Below are 21863 nucleotides of genomic sequence, written 5' to 3'. Positions count from 1 at the left end.
CCCTCATTCTTCTCTTCTGCAGGCTAAACAATCCCAGCTCCCTCAGCCTCTCCTCATAACTCATGTGTTCCAGACCCCTAATCATTTTTGTTGCCCTTCGCTGGACTCTCTCCAATTTATCCACATCCTTCTTGAAGTGTGGGGCCCAAAACTGGACACAGTACTCCAGATGAGGCCTCACCAATGTCGAATAGAGGGGAACGATCACGTCCCTTGATCTGCTCGCTATGCCCCTACTTATACATCCCAAAATGCCATTGGCCTTCTTGGCAACAAGGGCACACTGCTGACTCATATCCAGCTTCTCGTCCACTGTCACCCCTAGGTCCTTTTCCGCAGAACTGCTGCCTAGCCATTCGGTCCCTAGTCTGTACCTGTGCATTGGGTTCTTCCGTCCTAAGTGCAGGACCCTGCACTTATACTTATTGAACCTCATCAGATTTCTTTTGGCCCAATCCTCCAATTTGTCTAGGTCCTTCTGTATCCTATCCCTCCCCTCCAGCGTATCTACCACTCCTTCCAGTTTAGTATCATCCGCAAATTTGCTGAGAGTGCAATCCACACCATCCTCCAGATCATTTATGAAGATATTGAACAAAACCGGCCCAAGGACCGACCCTTGGGGCACTCCACTTGATACCGGCTGCCAACTAGACATGGAGCCATTGATAACTACCCGTTGAGCCCGACAATCTAGCCAGCTTTCTACCCACCTTATAGTGCATTCTTCCAGCCCATACTTCCTTAACTTGCTGACAAGAATACTGTGGGAGACCGTGTCAAAAGCTTTGCTAAAGTCAAGAAACAATACATCCACTGCTTTCCCTTCATCCACAGAACCAGTAATCTCATCATAAAAGGCGATTAGATTAGTCAGGCATGACCTTCCCTTGGTGAATCCATGCTGGCTGTTCCTGATCACTTTCCTCTCATGCAAGTGCTTCAGGATTGATTCTCTGAGGACCTGCTCCATGATTTTTCCAGGGACTGAGGTGAGGCTGACTGGCCTGTAGTTCCCAGGATCCTCCTTCTTCCCTTTTTTAAAGATTGGCACTACATTAGCCTTTTTCCAGTCATCCGGGACTTTCCCCGTTCGCCATGAGTTTTCAAAGATAATGGCCAATGGCTCTGCAATCACAGCCGCCAATTCCTTCAGCACTCTCGGATGCAACTCATCCGGCCCCATGGACTTGTGCACGTCCAGCTTTTCTAAATAGTCCCTAACCACCTCTATCTCCACAGAGGGCTGGCCATCTCTTCCCCATTTTGTGATGCCCAGCGCAGCAGTCTGGGAGCTGACCTTGTTAGTGAAAACAGAGGCCAAAAAAAGCATTGAGTACATTAGCTTTTTCCACATCCTCTGTCACTAGGTTGCCTCCCTCATTCAGTAAGGGGCCCACACTTTCCTTGGCTTTCTTCTTGTTGCCAACATACCTGAAGAAACCCTTCTTGTTACTCTTGACATCTCTGGCTAGCTGCAGCTCCAGGTGCGATTTGGCCCTCCTGATATCATTCCTACATGCCCGAGCAATATTTTTATACTCTTCCCTGGTCATATGTCCAATCTTCCACTTCTTGTAAGCCTCTTTTTTATGTTTAAGATCCACTAGGATTTCACCATTAAGCCAAGCTGGTCGCCTGCTATATTTACTATTCTTTCGACTCATCGGGATGGTTTGTCCCTGTAACCTCAATAGGGATTCCTTGAAATACAGCCAGCTCTCCTGGACTCCTTTCCCCTTCAAGTTAGTCCCCCAGGGGATCCTGGCCATCCGTTCCCCCCTCATTCTTCTCTTCCGTAGACTAAACAATCCCAGTTCCCTCAGCCTCTCCTCATAAGTCATGTGTTCCAGTTCCCTAATCATTTTTGTTGCCCTCTGCTGGACTCTTAGGTCCACCCCTAGGTGTCACCCCTAGGTCCTTTTCTGCAGAAACCTGATGAGGTTCAACAAGGACAAGTGCAGAGTCCTGCACTTAGGACGGAAGAATCCAATGCACCGCTACAGACTAGGGACCGAATGGCTAGGCAGCAGTTCTGCAGAAAAGGACCTAGGGGTGACAGTGGACGAGAAGCTGGATATGAGTCAGCAGTGTGCCCTTGTTGCCAAGAAGGCCAATGGCATTTTGGGATGTATAAGTAGGGGCATTGCCAGCAGATCGAGGGACGTGATCGTCCCCCTCTATTCGACACTGGTGAGGCCTCATCTGGAGTACTGTGTCCAGTTTTGGGCCCCACACTACAAGAAGGATGTGCAGAAATTGGAGAGGGTCCAGCGAAGGGCAACAAAAATGATTAGAGGTCTGGAACACATGACTTATGAGGAGAGGCTGAGGGAACTGGGATTGTTTAGTCTACAGAAGAGAAGAATGAGGGGGGATTTGATAGCTGCTTTCAACTACCTGAAAGGGGATTCCAAAGAGGATGGCTCTAGATTGTTCTCAGTGGTAGCAGATGACAGAACAAGGAGTAATGGTCTGAAGTTGCAGTGGGGGAGATTTAGGTTGGATATTAGGAAAAACTTTTTCACTAGGAGGGTGGTGAAACACTGGAATGCGTTACCTAGGAGGAGGTGGAATCTCCTTCCTTAGAAGTTTTTAAGGTCAGGCTTGACAAAGCCCTGGCTGGGATGATTTAATTGGAGATCAGTCCTGCTTTGAGCAGGGGGTTGGACTAGATGACCTCCCTTCCAACCCTGATATTCTATGATTCTATGATTCATCACGCCTGCCTCCGGTGCTCCATGACTTCAGCACCCTTGTGACTTGGTCTTTAGTAGCAGCCTTCTATCTTCTTCACTGGAAGATTCTCCAAGATCACCTAATTCAACCTTGGCTTCAGTTCTCTTCCCAGGTCCCCACTGTGATCCTTGTTTCTATCTGATCTCTCTTTCTGATGTCAATTTGTTCGTACCTGGATTACAATCAGTAGGAACTCTTCAGGATGTCTGGCACCCTTGTGTTAGCTAAGGACCAGGAAGGCAATGTGTCGTCCTGTTCTCTGTCTCTAAGCTCTCCACATCCCAGGCCTGATTCCTCACTATGGAACCTTCTTGGGGGCTAACTCTTGGGGACAGGTTTGCCTTCCTAGCATCCATAGAGCATCCAGCACAGTAGGTAGATCTAAGGATAACAGAACATCGTGCTGCCTGGCACCTGGTGCAGTCTAAGTGCCTCGCAGCAAGAGACTTACTGCTGTTAACACAATGAACTGGTACAATGAACTAGTAAATAATTGAAGCAGATTGTTGTGCCATGTCAAAAGCTTTATCAGATGAAAAGGCAGTTTTGCCTCTTTTAGGATAGGTGGCCCTGCTCAGCTGTGGGGAGGGCTGGGGTTACCTTCAGGTGTATATGTTACAGGCCCAGGGGAGGGAGTTTTAGCTCAAGTTGTAGCACCTTGTGCTCTTAGCTCTGGAAATCCTTGGTTCATTCTCTAGCGTGTTGGCCATGATGGGGGCTGTTACATAAGTCCGGGTCGAGGGGGTGACATTTGGGATTCAAGCTGGGGTTGGCCTCGGACACTCAGGAAGCTGACACACCAGGGGCCGAAGTGGGAACCTCTAGAGCTAAAAGCATGAGCTGCTACGACTTGAGCCACAGCTCCCAAGTTGGGTCAGTAAGAGTCAAATCATCCATGAATCGGGCACAGTGGGGAGGGGAGACGCACATGCTCACCAATGGGTTACAGTGGCACACGGACACTCCACATGAGACACCAGGGCATGGGTACGGATACATGTTTTTTTGGTCCAGGCAACCTGAAAACCCAGCTCTGTCTGGTCTGAGTGGGGAGGAGGTAATTCAGATAGGGCTGGGGGAGTTAAGAACTCCTTGGTAACTCAGTTCATGCCCCTGCAGGCAGCCATTGCTGAGCATAAGGAGCAAGGGGAGCAGGGCCATGCATGACAGTCAGCATCTGTAGGTCAGAGCCGGGAGCAGGGGGGCGCAGAGTCCTCAGTCCGGGGGATGAGGTCCCAGGGCAGTGGAGAGGCAGAACGCCCTTTGCCTACCGCTAGCAATTCTGCTGCTGCACTGAACTTTGTCACCGTCTTGTGCTGTGGTAAAAACCAGCCCTGCTCCAGCAGCCCGTCTCCTCAGGCTCGCTCATGGCTCAGCCGGCCCAGCAAAGTGCCGTGCGGGACTCATAGATTCATAGATATTTAGGTCAGAAGGGACCATTATGATCATCTAGTCTGACCTCCTGCACAATGCAGGCCACAGAATCTCACCCACCCACTCCTGCGAAAAACCTCTCACCTATGTCTGAGCTATTGAAGTCCTCAAATCGTGGTTTAAAGACTTCAAGGAGCAGAGAATCCTCCAGCAAGTGACCTGTGACCCATGCTACAGAGGAAGGGGAAAAACCTCCAGGGTCTCTTCCAATCTGCCCTGGAGGAAAATTCCTTCCCGACCCCAAATATGGCGATCAGCTAAACCCTGAGCATATGGGCAAGATTCACCAGCCAGATACTACAGAAATTCTTTCCTGGGTAACTCAGATCCCACCTCATCTAATATCCCATCACAGGCCATTGGGCCTATTTACCATGAATATTTAATTACCAAAACCATGTTATCCCATCATACCATCTCCTTCATAAACTTATCGAGTTTAATCTTAAAGCCAGATAGATATTTTGCCCCCACTGCTTCCCTTGGAAGGCTATTCCAAAACTTCAGACCTCTGATGGTTAGAAACCTTCGTCTAATTTCAAGTCTAAACTTCCTGGTAGCCAGTTTATATCCATTTGTTCTTGTGTCCACATTGGTACTGAGCTTAAATAATTCCTCTCCCTCTCTGGTATTATTCCTCTGATATATTTATAGAGAGCAATCATATCTCCCCTCAGCCTTCTTTTAGTTAGGCTAAACAAGCCAAGTTCCTTGAGTCTCCTTTCATAGGACAGGTTTTCCATTCCTCGGATCATCCTAGTAGCCCTTCTCTGTACCTGTTCCAGTTTGAATTCATCCTTCTTAAACATGGGAGACCAGAACTGCACACAGTATTCCAGGTGAAATCTCACCAGTGCCTTATATAACGGTACTAAAACCTCCTTATCCCTACTGGAAATACCTCTCCTGATGCATCCCAAGACCACATTAGCTTTTTTCACAGCCATATCACATTGGCAGCTCATAGTCATCCTATGATCAACCAATACTCCAAGGTCCTTCTCCTCCTCCGTTACTTCTAATTGATGCGTCCCCAGCTTATAACTAAAATTCTTGTTATTAATCCCTAAATGCATGACCTTACACTTCTCACCATTAAAGTTCATCCTATTACTGTTACTCCAGTTTACAAGGTCATCCAGATCCTCCTATAGGGTATCCCAGTCCTTCTCTAAATTGGCAATACCTCCCAGCTTTGTATCATCCGCAAACTTTATTAGCACACTCCCACTTCTTGTGCCAAGGTCAGTAATAAAAAGATTAAATAAGATTGGTCCCAAAACCGATCCTTGAGGAACTCCACTGGTGACCTCTCTCCAGCCTGACAGTTCACCTTTCAGTAGGATGCATTGTAGTCTCCCCTTTAACCAATTCCTTATCCACCTTTCAATTTTCCTATTGATTCCATCTTACGCAATTTAACTAATAATTCCCAATGTGGCACGGTATCAAACGCCTTACTGAAATCTAGGTAAATTAGATCCACTGCGTTTCCTTTGTCTAAAAAATCTGTTACTTTCTCAAAGAAGGAGATCAGGTTGGTTTGGCACGATCTACCTTTTGTAAAACCATGTTGCATTTTGTCCCATTTACCATTGACTTCAATGTCCTTAACTACTTTCTCCTTCAAAATTTTTTCCAAGACTTTGCATACTACAGATGTCAAACTAACAGGCCTATAGTTACCCGGATCACTTTTTTTCCCTTTCTTAAAAATAGGAACTATGTGAGCAATTCTCCAATCATACGATACAACCCCTGAGTTTACAGATTCATTAAAAATTCTTGCTAATGGGCTTGCAATTTCATGTGCCAGTTCCTTTAATATTCTTGGATGAAGATTATCTGTGCCCCCCGATTTAGTCCCATTAAGCTGTTTGAGTTTCGCTTCTACCTCGGATATCATAGAATCATAGAATCATAGAATATAAGGGTTGGAAGGGACCCCTGAAGGTCATCTAGTCCAACCCCCTGCTCGAAGCAGGACCAATTCCCAGTTAAATCATCCCAGCCAGGGCTTTGTCAAGCCTGACCTTAAAAACCTCTAAGGAAGGAGATTCTACCACCTCCCTAGGTAACGCATTCCAGTGTTTCACCACCCTCTTAGTGAAAAAGTTTTTCCTAATATCCAATCTAAACCTCCCCCACTGCAGCTTGAGACCATTACTCCTCGTTCTGTCATCTGATACCATTGAGAACAGTCTAGAGCCATCCTCTTTGGAACCCCCTTTCAGGTAGTTGAAAGCAGCTATCAAATCCCCCCTCATTCTTCTCTTCTGCAGGCTAAACAATCCCAGCTCCCTCAGCCTCTCCTCATAACTCATGTGTTCCAGACCCCTAATCTTTTTTGTTGCCCTTCGCTGGACTCTCTCCAATTTATCCACATCCTTCTTGAAGTGTGGGGCCCAAAACTGGACACAGTACTCCAGATGAGGCCTCACCAATGTCGAATAGAGGGGAACGATCACGTCCCTCGATCTGCTCGCTATGCCCCTACTTATACATCCCAAAATGCCATTGGCCTTCTTGGCAACAAGGGCACACTGCTGACTCATATCCAGCTTCTCGTCCACTGTCACCCCTAGGTCCTTTTCCGCAGAACTGCTGCGGAAAAGGACCTAGGGATATGGTAATATCTACGGATATGGTAATATGCGGATATGGTAATATCTACCTCCATATCCTCATTCCCATTTGTCATGCTACTCCCTAAGCTCCTCATTAGCCTTATTAAAGACTGAGGCAAAGTATTTGTTTAGATATTGGGCCATGTCTAGATTATCCTTGACCTCCACTCCACCCTCAGTGTTTAGCGGTCCCACTTCTTTCTTTTCTTCTTATTTATATGGCTATAGAACCTTTTACTGTTGGTTTTAATTCCCTTTGCAAGGTCCAACTCTACTTGACTTTTAGCCTGTCTCACTTTATCCCTACATGTTCTGACCTCAATAAGGTAGCTTTTCTTGCTGATCCCTCCCTTCTTCCACTCCCTGTATGCTTTCTGCTTTTTCTTAATCACCTCTCTGAGATGGTTGCTCATCTGCCTGCTCCCTGCCCAGCAATTAATTCTGTCCCCCAACCTCCAAATCAATCCTGTCCTCTCATCAGTTCTGTCATCTCCCCCACTCCTGGCTTCATCTCTGTTCCTCTGGGTGTTCTTCGTCCCCTCTCTCAGGTCCCTCAGGCTGCAATGGGGCCCTTTCCCAGGCTGGGTGGTGTTGGGGTCATAGGACGGAGGAACTGCCCTAAACTGCTGAGTGCTTTCTGCTCTCCCTCTCCTGTGAGAACGGCGTCAGTCCCTGGGGATGGGGTGGGAAGGAGGTGGGAGTCTTGCCTGCGCCCTGCAGGAGCCCCGATTGGCTGCTCTGCCCCAGGCGGTGGGACAGTGGGGGAAGTGGCCCATGAGAGGGGTTTCCCCAGGTAGGGATGGAATTCACAGAGGGCTGGAGTTTCTCACGTCATCACGGGATGGGCCACAGCCCGGCTGAGATCCCGTCACTCACAAAGAAATGGTGCCTCTTGCCAGCACTGAGCTGGGTTTAGGCAGGAGCTGGCCTCTGAGAGGCCTGAAGTCTCTGTCCCAGTGGCAATAAACACCTGTCGCGCTTGTAGCCAGTTGGCTAATTGCAGCCAGCAGAGCGCCATAAACTATGGAAAATATTAACATTCACTTTTTTCTCAGGCTTACAGAGAGACTGCTGGCATAAAATTGATATTTCTAAGGTGCAAATTTGGCTCCAAATTTGAGTTTTGTAAAAATTAACCCAAGCTTTGCAAAACCTCAGAGCCACAGGAAGATCTCTGGGCTGTTATAACTTGTAAATACCAATGGCAGATGGAGGAGCTGGCCTTGTGACTAGCCCGGGACTCAGGTCACCTCGGTTCAATCCCTGCTCTGCCACAGACTTTCTGTGTGACCTTGGCCAAGTCCCTTAATCTTTCCAGGCCTCACCTCCCCAGCTGCAAAATGGGGATCAGAACATTCCTCTCTGCCTTGTCTGGAGTGTGAGCTCCTTGGGGCAAGGACTTGGTGTCTGTACCGAATCCAGCACACTGGGCCCTGCTCTAGGCATGCCATGTAGCACCCGTCTCACTCACCCGACCAGGCTGCAGGGCCTGAGCAGGGTTTATCCTGCGGTGACTCCTCCCAGACATGATAGCACCAGCTTGGAGGGCAGAGGACCTGGCTCTGCTCTGCTCTCAATGGCCCCGCTAGGGATTGGAGTTGCCAGGGAAAGGAGGATGCAGCAGCTGGCTCCCTCAGGGTCTTGCTGACAGGAGGGCGAAAGGGAAGAGGCTGGGGTGGTGGACACTGTTCCCTCTAAGCTGTGCACGTGTGCGCACGCACACAGATCCTAAATCCCACGCACACGGCGAAACACCGCGCACACACAAATTTGCACAGAAGCACAACAATTTGCACAGAAACATTTTTTTGCGCACACGGCCTGTCAAAAATTAGAGGGAACAGTGGTGGTGGGAGATTCAAGGGGGCTCATTGGAAGCAGGAGCAATGTTGGGGAGGCTGCCCCAGACACTTCCAGTGCCCCCCCCCCGAAGCCTTCTCCTTCTCAGTGCCATAGAAGGGGCCATTCTAATGTTATGTGCTTCAGTGCTGTGGCATGTAATTAGGAGTCAAAATCCCACCCTGCTGGGCCGCACTTGGCTGCGAGGCCATCCAGCCAGCTCCTTCTGCAGGTCCACATGACACGGCAGCATCGCGTGGGTCCTATTGCTGGGGAGGAAAGGGCCTTTTGTGAAACATTACATGTGGTCAGGGGCTGATGCTGGAAATCTGGTGGAGGGCTAGATTTCCGGTCAGCTGTTCTTTCCCGGGAAGATACCTGAGAGCGAGCTCCATAGGCATTGTCAATTCAGGAGCGCTTGACAAGTTCCAACAGAGAGGTCTGCAGCATTCTGGGAGCAGTATCAGGCGAGCGAGCCCTTTGATTGTAATCAGCGGGTTGGCAAGAGTCCCAGAAACTCGGAACAAAAATGCTTTGAACAGGCCAGATGCACAAGGTGTGTCACCCTTAGTCTGCGAGGTGTGGAGCGGTGACTCATGGCATTATCATGTTCTGCTCCGGTATGTGAAAGCATCCATCAGTGCTAGGCACCTCATTGGAAGCTGGCCAGCGGCTGCTTTTGCCCGCCACACTTCCATCGCTCACATCTTAAGCTCCTTTGATGCCTTAGAGAATCGTGTGCTCCACCCCAGGACAGCAGATGGGCATTTTGCTTAATGACAGTTGCAGATGCATGGATTTGCACCCTGCTTGTTGATAAGACACCGCAGCAGGTCTGGGGTTGAGTCTCCACACCTTCAGCATTGTCTCCCCTGTGTCACGGTGCAGATGGTGCCTCTAATGCCGGCCAGACCTGCCATTGTCACTGAGCTGCAAGGACGCTCCTTTGTTTACGGTGATTTTGATGGCCTTGGTTCTTTGCAGTAAGATTCTTAAAAACCGCACTCTTTGGTTTGGTTGGCGGATGCTCCACCGGTGTAGGTTATCCCAGACGAGGGATAATTAACTTTGTCGTGCAGTGGACAAGCGAGTGAGTAGGGACTAAAGTGAGAAGAAAAGTGGGTGAAATACTCGTAGCTACACCTGAAGTGCTCTTTGTGTGAACATTGCCGTGTTTTCTCGCTGTTTTGACAGTGATCCTGGCGTCACGAAAGCGTGAAATTTGTGGCACTTTTGCAGTCAAATTAAGGGCAACCATATTTCTTAAAGTAAAAACAGGGTGGCTGGGGCTCTCCCAAGCCATGCCCTCTCCGCCCCCGCTGGGCTTGCCAGAGCTGGCCTCCCTGTGCTGCCCACGGCTGGGGCTGATCACCCCCCCGTGCCGCCCGTGGCTGGGGCTGACCGCCTGAGCTCCGCGCCACCTGGGGGGGTCAGCTCTGTAAGCAGCGCTGCCTTCAGCTGACACCCCCCGCCCCCCGCTCTGCCTTGCAGCTGGAACAAATGCCCAGTTTTGGCAAAAATGGACGGATGGCCCGGACAGAGCTGAAAGAGGGGACTGTCCCAGCCAAAACAGGACGTATGGTCACCCTAGTCAAATGACTGTTTTCACAAAATGTTTCAGGGAGGTGTGAAAAAGGGCAGAACGAAATGGTGACCAAGTCCCCTCTGTGTTTTCCTCACATCTCTGTACAGAGCCCATCAACCTTATGTGTGACCCCAGCCAGCACTTCAAGTTAGCCCTCCGGCCATGCAAAGCCAGATCACTGACCCTCTGTGTCAGTGAGGTCCAGTAAGGAGAAGCCTCAGGATGAAGCATGTAAAGTCTCTGCATTATAAGGATCTCTGTACAGAAATGCAGAGGAGCTTGTTCCTCCTGAAGCGTGTCTGAGCCCTGCACCTGTACTCAGCGGTACCTGTGCCTACACCGATCCTAATTAGTGCCTCGGCCTGCTTCTGCATCTGAATTTGTCTGCTTCACACTCCCTGTCCTACAGATGCACCTGTTTGTTAGGGCTGGAAAATTGGGCTTTTGACCGAACAAAAATGGTTGCAGGGAGTATCTGGTTCCCCAAGAATGTTTATATTTTTGGTTGGAAAACTGACAAACTCAAAGCTGAAAAATTTGAGGGGGAAATGGGTTTTGGTAGTTTTGGGTTGAAATTTTCTATTTTTTAATGTCAACCCCACCCCCACCCCCCGTAAATTTCCCCCACTCCTAAATTTTCTGACCTGCTCTGCTTCTGATGCATGTGCAAGCAGAGTCAGGATGAGCTCTACCCTGACGCCTGGTGGCGAGTTGTGGCAGGTTGTGGAAAAGAACTTCAGGGGCTGGTCTCATTTGCATAGGCACACCCCCCTGCCTAGATGGTCACTTTGGCTGCTGTAGGAGTCCCAGTTTCTCTGTTATTGGGGCAGGAAGAATAAACTGTTAGTATCCTGATTGTGTGAATCAAGGACAGTGGAACTGTACTTGGCCTTTTGTTATGATGGAGGGACTCGCCATCAACTAAGCAGCACTCGCTAGGCAAGGGTCATAGTTCCAAAATGCAGTGAATTGAGAGAGGTTGGGGATAGGTGTTAATATTTGGTGGTATGGGCTCCCTGGTGAGGGCTCTAAATGTATCTTCTCCTCTCTCCATTGTGGAATATCAGAGCTAGTTTTGATTCTATTAGGAGTCTAGTTGTAGGCTGCTGAGCTGAATTCACTTTGGGTCAATGATGCACCAGCATTGAGGCTCCCCTATTACAAGCTGAAATCACTAAAGAGCTAAAAGCTGAAATCACTAAGTGCTGTGTTGGGGAGGAGGGCTGAAGATATATTGCAGAGCAGCTCATGGGATGGCTGGTGGAGCAGAACAGTTTGTGGGACAGCTGGAGTGGCTCACAGGACGGCTGGTGGAGCAGAGCGGAGTGGAGCCCCATGGAGAGGCAAGGCAGTTGGCTTTGGACCACGTAAGGTGCCCCTGAACCCCCCCATTTCCACCCAGGCTGGGAGGTAAAACTGTAGATAAACTTTTGAACTCTGGGGCTGCCCTGACCAAGGACAGAGACTTTTGGGACTTTGGGTGACTTTTGGGTTGCTGGACTCAAGAACCAAAGGGAAAGGACATGGCCCAATTTGCTTGGGGTGGGTTTTTGCTCATGGGTTGTGTTATGAATCCTGTTGGTGGTGTTTCCCCAACATAATGCCACATTGTTTCTCTCTATTATTAAAAGGCTTTTGCTACACTCAGACTCTGTGCTTGCAAGAGGGGAAGTATTGCTTCTTAGAGGCGCCCAGGGGGGTGGTATATATTTGTCTCAGGTCACTGGGTGGGGGCTCGAGCTGCTTTTGCATTGCGTTATTGGAACGGAACCCTTAGATACCGAACCTGGCCCTTCTTGCTGCTGACTCTGATGGGCAGAAGGGTTACACATGTATCATACATGTATCCGGTACCTGCATTTGATTTTCTTAGTGAGAAGCTGTAGGCCATCTTCATGTTGGAGTGGAAGTGATGCCCAGGTCCTCAAAGGGCTAACTCCCATTGAAATCAATGGGAATTAGGCACCTACAGACGGTTGAGGATCCGGGCCAGGGTCCCGTGCATTTTCCTGTTGAGTGCATGGAATGAAGAGCAGAAGTAGGACCAGTTCTGACTCTGGAGGGGTCTCTCTTGGGGAGGGCTCCCCATTGTGCTTCAGTGGCAGGACTAGAACAGGGTCTAGAGGCCCTAACCGAGCACAGAGCCTTATTGTGCTATGCACTGTCCATACACATGGTGGGAGGCGTTCCCTGCCCCCCAAAGCTTTCAGGCTAAGTGGACAAAGGAAGGGTTATCCTTTGACAGAAGGGGAACGGAGTCAGAGAGAGATTGACTTGCCAAGGGTCACACAGGGTGTCTGTGGAAGATCCAGGATCTGAACCCAGCTCCCCTGAGCTCTGTGTAGTGCGTCGCCCCCACACACGTCCTCTGAGCAGACACCATGTCTGAAATTGTCTCTTGCCCCATAGGGTACGTCTGTGCTGCGCTGTCAAGCCAGGCAGCTCAAACTCTGGATTGAGCCCAAACCCCGCTCCTGTCCGTGCAGAAATCAGTCTGACTTGGGCCAGGAACCCCTCTGGACTTGTGCCCATGGACCCTGCTGTGGGGGTGGGTCAGAGCCTGAGTCCTGCTGAGACTTGGATCAGCAGCTTGAGCTGCAAAATGACAGGGCTTGCAACAAAGTCAGAAGTTCAGCATAGCGCAATATGGACGCGTTGGCACGGCTGAGAGACCTGGGTCCAGCAATTGAAACCCGGGTTTACACTGCAGCGTGGCCGCTGTAGCAGACCTGGATTTACCCTGCAGCATAGAGAAGCCACCTATCCCCTAGGCCGTTGGTGCTGGATGCTGATCCAGTTCGTACTAGGGAAAAGAAAAAACCTCAAAGCAAAGAAGGGCGGGAGCAGGCTGCATGGGGAAGGGCCCAGTGATCAATTGCCGGGGAGGAGGGCGGTCACGCAGGGTAGAGTTTTCTATCTAGACACACAGCTGGCAATGAATCTGCGAAGGGGAACTGGAAGCCGTCACTCCGAGGATGAAGTTTCCCGAGTCTGTTCCCCTCCCACTCCACCTGCCTGCTCTCGCTTCTCTATTGCCTGGTGCATTTATGTAATGAGTGTAAAAAGCGCAATCGCATCCAGGTCAGCAATAACTTGCCTGCCCTGCAGCACCTGAGCTGAGCGTGCTGTGCTCTCGGAGTGGGTGTGTGCAGGCAGGGAGCTGTATATCCAGTCTGACGGAGGGCGTGCCGGCTCACACCCCAGCCAGAGAGCCAGGGGAAGGAGCGCGGAGAAGCCAGCAGCAGAGGGCCGTATGGCAAGGAGGGATTCTTGAGGTTTAACCCCAGCTCAAGAATTGTTACCATTGTGTTTTCTGAAGTGCAGTCAGGTGAAGTTGTACTCCACTCGCTCTCTCTGCAGCCATGCTTCACTCTCCGCTGAAAACAGCCCTGGCTTATGAGTGTTTCCAAGACCAGGCCAGTTCTACATTGGCCTTGCCCTCGGATCACAAGCTGAAAACTAGGGGCACGGGAAAACAGAGAGTCCAGGAGCAGGTGATGATGACGGTGAAACGGCAGAAGCAAAAATCCTCTCAGTCGTCGAACCTTGGGCACTCCAACCGAGGTAAAACAAAGGAAGGGTTTGCTCCGCGCTGCCGCGCTCCGAGTAGCAAGGGATTCACGTTCCCCCTCCCTGAGCCAACTGAGAACCCACAGTGGGTTTTTATTTGGGGTCTTTGTAATCTAGGCTATTTGGTTCTGCTGGGTTTTGTCGAAAAGAGACAAGCTGGCCCGTTTCTCTGGAGTTGCCTGCTGGGATTTCTCTGTCCAGAGGAAATGGCAGGAAATCTTACAGCCTCTGGAAGGGCTAGCACAGGACTAGGAGTCAGGACCTCTGGGTTCAATCCCTGACTGTTGCTGTGTGATCCTGAGCAAGTGACTTTAACCACCCGTGCCTCCGTTTCCCCATGTGGAAAGTGGCAATCATCCCCTTCTCATGGCTTGCTTTGGGGCATAGTTAATGTATCTTCATGATGTGCTTTGGCAGCATCAGATGGAAGGTGCAAAGCATTATTAACTGCTTGTTCCCTGACTCTAAATAGTGTTTCACTTCCCAGACAGTGATCTATTTTCCCAGCTTTCCTCTGAGTATTTCCCTGCTGTTTGGATTATTTGCCAAATGTCTTATGACCTGCTCTGTATCTGGGCTCACAGCTTTGTGCCCTTTGGGTGGTTTCCTCCCCCTCTAGTCCAGGCTTAGGAACACTGACCATGAGCAGCCCAATGCATGGTTTCCTGTAATGGCCCTGCTAGGCTCAGTGCAGCCAGCTAGACATGTGCTGTCTTTACACAGGGACAGTGTAGCAGCTCAGGCATGCTAAGGAGTTTAGAGTGGTGGAGAGCCCACGCTTTGTAAATCACAGGATACATTCTTTGTAAATGTAAATGCGCTTTGTAAATCACAGGATATGGCTGGTTTGCTCTGGCAATCGCTGCTCTGTCGATTTGTTAGCACCTAAGAGGAGATGATGGAGGATGAGGAATCCCTATCACATTTGAAAGGTGACAATCATCTCTCCCCCGGCTCATTACTATAACTGTGCACCTGAGCTCAAAGCGCTTTTATGAACCCGACTGAAAAGCAGGTCAGCAACGTTGCTCACATTTTACAGACCGGGTTAGTGAGGTACAAGCAAAGCAACTCATCCGTGGTTACACAGCAAGTCTGTGGCAGAGATGGGAAAAGAACTGAAGAGCCCTGTCTCTTAAGGCAGAGCCTTAACCCCAGGACCATCCTTTCTCTTTAGAGTTTGCTTCATTGTTCTTCCTTTGGGGAACTGTAGAAATTCTCCAGCAGAGGGGAAAAAAACAAAAACCAAAAAAACCTCAGAGCCAAACTGCGTCCCCACCCTCTCCCCCTCCCCGTGCAGCGTGGTCCATGTGTCGGGAAGGGCTTTGTGATTGGGTCACCTACAGCTGAGCCGCTCTCACCATCCATTGCGCCAAGTTATTCCGGTCTCAGTTGTGCTTGTGATTTCCAGTGGCCTTGTGATCTGGATTTCACTCCTGCTGTAAGAGCGGCAAAGCTGGGACACATCCTCCTGGGGAGAAGATGTCCAGCTGTGATGGAAGGATAGTGAGAGGTGTTAGCAGGAAGGATGAGTGATACTGATGCTGAATGAGACATGCAAAGGTCTCTGCTCAACCCTTGAGGATCTAGACTGGCTTTGCAAGGTTGTAAGAGTCTCAAGGCAGATATGTATAGATGACTCAAATATGAGAGGGGTCAAATATCCAAATGTTCTAGGTAACAGCAGCACTTGACTTTGAATGTGGGGCTGGCTTCCGAGGAGAAGCAGGGCTGCATTATGGAGTTTGGGGTAGGGGCCAAATGTTTATACAGTTCCAGCTGGCTTCCTAAGCCCGCTTGAACTATTTCCTTTGCATGCCAAACCCACTGCATGGGGGATGTAGCAGCTCTGTGGCGGAATGTGTGTAGGCAGTACCCCATACTATGCCAGGATGGTAGTGTATGAAGCTGTGACCGCTGTGATTGTGGGAGCCAGGAGGTGGTGTTGAAGAGGGCAGAGGCAAGCTTGTCTGTGGCAGCTGAAGGCGCTAATCACAGGGGTAACTGGAAGATGTGGTCATGTGTAAATCTGTTCCTAGCTCCTCTCACTTTTATCGATTAAGGCTTTGTGGTCTCAGGATCTGGTGGAATAAGAAACAAACCAGGCTGACAGTAGGTGCCGGATGAAGAGGCAGGGACTCAGACAACTTTGCCAGTTCGTGATGTTATGGTCGCTGTTCACCACAAACACCTCAACTGTAGGCAGAAATCTTTGCAGGTGTCCGTGACGATTCTGCCCCACACCTTTGCCACAGCTCTGCTGGGGATTCAGCCTACGGCTGATGGGCAGGAGTGGGTGCCATTCAAAAAATGTCTGGAGAAATTGGGCAGATATTTACATTCTGAAACAGAATCGCCCTTGAGGATTTGATCCAATAAACACCCTGATTTTCCAAAGTGCTGAGCACCCACCACTCCCATGGATCTCAATGGGAACTGCAGAGCACTCCGTGCTTTAGAAAACCAGGCACCTTGTTTAGGTAGATAGGCTCCTAAATCCATGCTTCACACCTGGCTGCTGCTGTTGAAAATTTGGCTAATTGTTGGTAATCACCTTGGACATTCCTGGCCAAGATATTTAGGAAACATCGACTCTGGGACATTTTCTGCTTTTTAATTCTTCTGTGTGTATTCAGGGACTAAATTGCATTTCATGTTATGGCACCCAACATTGTGCTGGGTTCATCACATGATATATAAATTGCACAAGGTCCCAGAAGACAGAGCAGATATCCCAAAGTTCCCTAGAGAGTGGGGCGGGGGTGGAATCTCAAAGCAAAGTCACTTGAAAGGAGTTGGATTAGCATGGGATTTTTCAAAAGGCCCTATGTGACCCAGGAACTTGTAGAAAGTCAACGGGGCTTGTGGTCCTAAAATGAGGTGCTTTTTGAAAATTCCACCCCAAATCAGGCTGATTCTGAGTGAGCAGGTGTCTTCATCAACAGCAACTCAGTGCCCACCTTGTGCAGAGAGGCCAGTGAATAAATGGGCCATGGAAAATGAACTCTCTCATCCTGGGATGAGTCCCTACAGCTCCTACTGCTATGGCAGTGAGTGTGGGAAGCTTACTCTGTTGCCGCCCCAGGCCGATCTCTGTTGTGGCTGGATAGAGGACTTTGCATACTCCAGAGCTGTTAGAATAAACATACATTGATATTTTTTTTTAAAGCCATAACATGGGCCATAAAATTTCATCCCATTAGCCCTTCATTGAGCACAGTAACTTGTGTTTGGCTAAGACATGTCTTCTAGAGAGGTAGCCAGTCTTGAGATGAAGACTTCAAGAGCTGGAGAATGCATCGCTATCCATTGCTAGTTTGTTCCAATGGTTAATCGCCCTCCCTATTTCTAATGTGAATTTGTCTGGCTTCAACTTCCAGCCATTGGTTCTTGTTGAGCTGCTCTCCGCTACATGAACGAGATTAATACACACCCATTCCCTCGCTGTGATGTGGGTTCCTGGTTTGTTCCTTGTTTACTGGGTGGCTGTGGTTTATTCCTGTGGTGTCACTTCGCATTTTTTTAAATAGATAAGGTTTGGAAAAAAAACAACCTTCTGAATTTGCAAAAAAAATGGAAAAACTGCTCCATTGACATAGCTTATCTCCTCCCCTATCCCTCCATCAGTCCTTTTAGCCCTGCTTAAGGTCAGGTTGCCTGTGAGGAATCTGATTAACTTCCATTGACTAATGGCATTCCTGCAACTCACTCACTGCAGCTAGCCCTTAGTCACATGGGCAGCCCTACTGAAGACCCTCTCAGCAGGACACAAGGTTTGCAGGGGCAGACCCAAAAGACTTACTTTCTTTGTAAAAGAAAAGCTATTTCTAAGGAACGATAGAGATCCATACATCAGTCTAACCAGCCCCGAGCCTGCTCTTGCCAGCATCTCTCTGTTCAATGTCACCTTTAGTGTGTACAGCTGCAAACTATAATGCTGTGGCCCAGATCTCAGTTGGTGTAAATCAGCATAGCTGCTGTTGACTTCAGTGCAGCTCACAGGCGCGGGAACTAAGCGTGCTGCCCCACCCCCTGGCTTGAAGTGGATTCCATCGTGTACACTCAGTAACAGACTTAAAGGTGGCAATTTTGCAACAGAAAAGCTTCAAAAACAGACTCCAGTGAGAAACTGCTGAGCTTGAACTAATATGCAAACTAGATACTATTAACTTGGCTTTGAATAGAGGCTGGGAGTGGCTGGGTCATTACCCATATTGAATCTATTTCCCCATGTTAAGTATCCTCACGCCTTCTTGTCAACTGTCTAAATGGGCCATCTTGATTATCACTACAAAAGTTTTTTTTCTCCTGCTGGTAATAGCTCATCTTAATTAATTAGCCTCTTACTCCACCTTTTCATGTTTTCTGTATGTGTGTTTATATATATAATCTTCTTAGTATATGTTCCATTCTATGCATCCAATGAAGTGGGCTGTAGCCCACGAAAGCTGATGCTCAAATACCTTGGTTAGTCTCTAAGGTGCCACAAGTCCTCCTGTTCTCATTGTATCCAGGGTTTGCAGTTGGTTCAATGGCTCTCCGCACCCCCACTATACAAATGGTTCCAGTGCCACTTTTCTTTCTGCCGGTACCCCTGGGGCAGCTATGCTGATCCACACCTGCTGAGGGTGTGGTCCTTCGTGTTGTGTCTCACCCTGCCACTAGGAACCCTCTGGCTTACACAGACTCCGGCTTAGTCCAAGTGCATGCGTTTTAAAGATCTCATTAACTGCCGGGCTAAAATAAATGGTATACAGTACACATTGAACCGTTAGGTCTCAATACTTCTGGTGGCAAGTGTAGGCTCTTCCCCAGTGAGCAGGACCAGCGGATTTCCCAGCCCCAATAAAGAGTTCCATAAATGCTCCTCCTCTGGGACTTTTCCTCGGTACTCTCCCTTTTCCACCCCTCGCCATGCCATTTTCCAGGAGACTTTGGCTTTCAATTCCAGAGCCTCGAGATCTGGGATACACAACAGTCACCTCCACTTGGAAAGGCAGATTATGGGAGACTTACATTGTCCTCCTCTCCTATCAAAGCCCCCCCCTCTCCCCCCACCCCCCGCTCATGATAAACCGAAGCATCAACTACTTAAGTAGGACAGGACAAAATGAGGCTGATGTTTTACACTGATTTCCCCATGCCCCTGATGCTCTCTTGCATGGAGTTTGAATTTCCTGTCCAATTCTACCAGCTGAGGGCCACAATTCCATGACAGGAGAGAATGCAGATTTCACACCCCAGGCTTTAAAGAGCGTAGCACATTTGGTGCTATATATACACAACAGAAATTCTCAGTAATAATGCCAATTGTTAAATCTCACGGGGGGGCGAACTGTCCATGATGCAAAATTCCTTGCGAGTCCAGCCCATAGTAATGAGGCTACACAAGGAAAGCAAACATGTGCCTCAAAGGGGCTTATTTATTATTTGTATTGTTGGAGTACACAGGACCCCATTGTGTAGGCATTGTCCAAACACAGAACAAAAAGACAGCCCCTGCCCCAAACAGCTTACAGTCTAAGTCTTACAGACCGATGGGGGGAGTACAAAGAAACAGTGAGACAATATCTGTCAGCCTGGCAGGCCATGACCGTGCAACTCTGCTGGCTGGTGACCCAGTTCAAGAAGCATTTAGCGCACTCTCCATTGACGAGCATCGAGCACGAATGACTCGGGGTGATGCTCAGCTAGGGAAAGAAAGGGTCTTGCTGCAGCTCAGGGCAAGGTCCTTATGAAAAAGGAGGGGAGGGGAAAAATTATCCCCAAAACAGTGAGGGTCAGATAAGCCCACGACCTGCCCTGAGCACCAAACCCTTCCTGGCCTCAGGAGTGTGTAATGAAGTAGTTGTGCTATGTTTAGCTGGGTTACACAGAGCATTATGGGATGGAGCCAGGCTCCACCCCTCCCTTACTTTTAGTTAATGGAGTTTTCTCCTGTCTCTTGTGATGAAGTTGAATAAAGCAGCAAGTTCCCAGCCTGCAGAGCTGTAAGGCTGCAGAGAGTGGCCCTTTTACAAAAAGGGGAGCTGTTGAATTGCATGGGAAGTGGGCAAGGGAGGAAGGCATAGAAGCTCCACTCTGGGTGTTACTGGACGTGAGAACAGATCAGGAGAGCATTAGCTAAGAAATTATTGCCAGGCAACTGGGGCCAAAGGATCTGTCCCTCGTGCTGGCTTTGTTAGCTAACACATATCACCATGAAGAACTGCATGGGTTAAACCCATAGATTCGTGTCCCACCTTCCTCCTTCCCCACCCCAGCACTCAGTGCACCAACCTGCCCCATTGAAATCAACACGGAGAATTGTACCAGGGGAATGCACAGAGTGGGGGAGTACTCAAACTGGAGAGATGCGAGTGTGCCGTACATCCGTCCACACATGTCTTGCCAATACAACCCTTATAGGAAAGTCCTTTGGAAGTGAATACGGATGAAATGAGTAGGGTTATAGAGAAATTAATAGAGTTCTGGACAGTGCTTAATTTGTAATGAAAGAGGTGCTGGGGCTCAAGCAATTATTTGCCGGGGCTCAAGAAATCGTTTTCACTTTCATAACTGATGTGGCAAGCTCAGACGTGCTGGGGCTGTGAACTACCAAGCCTAGAGATGCTGGTGCTCAGCCCTGGCCCAAATTAAGACTTGGTTCTAGAGAAGTTACTCTCCGAAGTTTAATGGACAATAGAATCTTCAGTCTAGACATGGGCACTGAGGGGTCGGGGAAAATTTCCCTGCAGATGCCCATTCTGGGTAATTTCTCCTACCTCTTCTGGATCAGTGTTTCTCCCCCTCTGGTATAGTGCTCCAGCCTAGAATGATCACACGGTCGTGGTCATCCTCCATGCTATTACTCTGGCCTAGAGTGATAACTAGAATGTGCCAGCCTCCAGAGGCTGGCTGGGGTGGAGCGCTCACCTGCGCCATGTTTGTTCATGCCCCAATGTGGGTGTTATTAATGAGTTAGAAGTTAGGAGCCTAAATACCTTTGAGGATCTTGGTATTAGTGGCTGTAAGGCACTTTGAAGAGGAACAGCTCAGTGTGAATGACTGCAGGGTGTCTCAGAGCTGGCACACCAAACAGTCAAAGATGTAAGAGAGAGAAAGAGAGCCGGTGAGGAATTTTCTGATGAAACAAGGCTTTATCAACAAATGCCTGTTTCTAGAACACAAAATATTTCATGGAACCTTTGGATGACCTGTAGGCAGGTGTCCATCAGAAATCTGCCAGGTTTCCTGTAAGCTCACCAGGTGGGATGCTGAGCCAAGGCCTTTCAGAGTCTGCAGCTCTGGGACAGCCAGCCATGCAGACTGGCCTGGGGCTGTGGGCACCAAGGCTTCCAGGCTGCCTGCCCCAGAGCTGGGAGCCTGGGAGGGCCTCAGCCAAGGTTCCCAGAGTTTCTTGGCTTCTGGCTCTCCGTGAGCCAGACTGACAGAGAGCCTGGAAGCTCTGGCAGCCATGGCTGGGCCAGGGACCATGGAGCTTGGGCTTCCAGGCTCAATTTTCTTTTGGAATTTTCATAATGAAGTATTTTTGATTATTTTTTTCAGATTTCCTTTCCGTGTGAAATTTTGAAATTCTGCTTTTTCATTCTGAAATGGAACAAATTCTTTTCCAGACTTTTGTGTTGAATGGAAATTCCAGTTTAGGACCATCTCTACTAAGAGATGAAGGGGCTAAATTTTCAAAAGTGCCCGCTAATTTGGGTGCTCAAATTGAGATGCTTTGGGCTTGATTTTCAGAGGTGTTGAGTGCCTAGCGCTCCAGTGGAATTCCATCATTTGGAGCCAGTGGGTCTTTACGTTTCCTTAAACCAGGCCTTGGATGTCTCATTTTGGGTACCCAAAATTAGTGGGCACTTTCAAAAATGTAGGTCTTACTAACTCACACTGTATTGTGCTGTCACAAGGTACAATGGAGTTCCAGCTTGGAGGACAGTTAACACTTCTTCTAATCTTTGTTCTTAACGGTCAATGTGACCTCATATAAAAGGCTTTTGGAAGGAAGGGGAAATTGGCTAAATGAAGCAAGGATTACCTTCTTAGAGTTTGCCAGTGGGAGGTAGATGGAA

General features: G+C 48.9%; 1 protein-coding gene across 2 annotated transcripts in view; it reads left to right on the top strand.

Annotated features, from left to right (window-relative positions):
- Positions 1–21863, top strand: part of PKP1 (plakophilin 1) — a 66643-nt gene that overhangs the window by 2405 nt on the left and 42375 nt on the right. Inside the window, exon 1 of one of the 2 annotated variants that reach the window (XM_048826436.2) lies at positions 13448–13788. The exons of the other annotated variant lie outside the window; for it this stretch is intronic. Coding sequence (XP_048682393.1) covers positions 13587–13788 — 202 coding nt within the window. The 5' untranslated portion in view covers positions 13448–13586. Of the gene's footprint in view, positions 1–13447; positions 13789–21863 lie in introns of those variants that run through there. 2 annotated transcript variants of the gene reach the window in all.

The sequence above is a fragment of the Caretta caretta genome, chromosome 21, assembly GCF_965140235.1.
Source record: "Caretta caretta isolate rCarCar2 chromosome 21, rCarCar1.hap1, whole genome shotgun sequence".
Classification (NCBI taxonomy): Eukaryota; Metazoa; Chordata; order Testudines; family Cheloniidae; genus Caretta; species Caretta caretta.
Note: the sequence above shows the minus strand (reverse complement) of the source record. Positions and strands in the feature narration are given on the sequence as shown.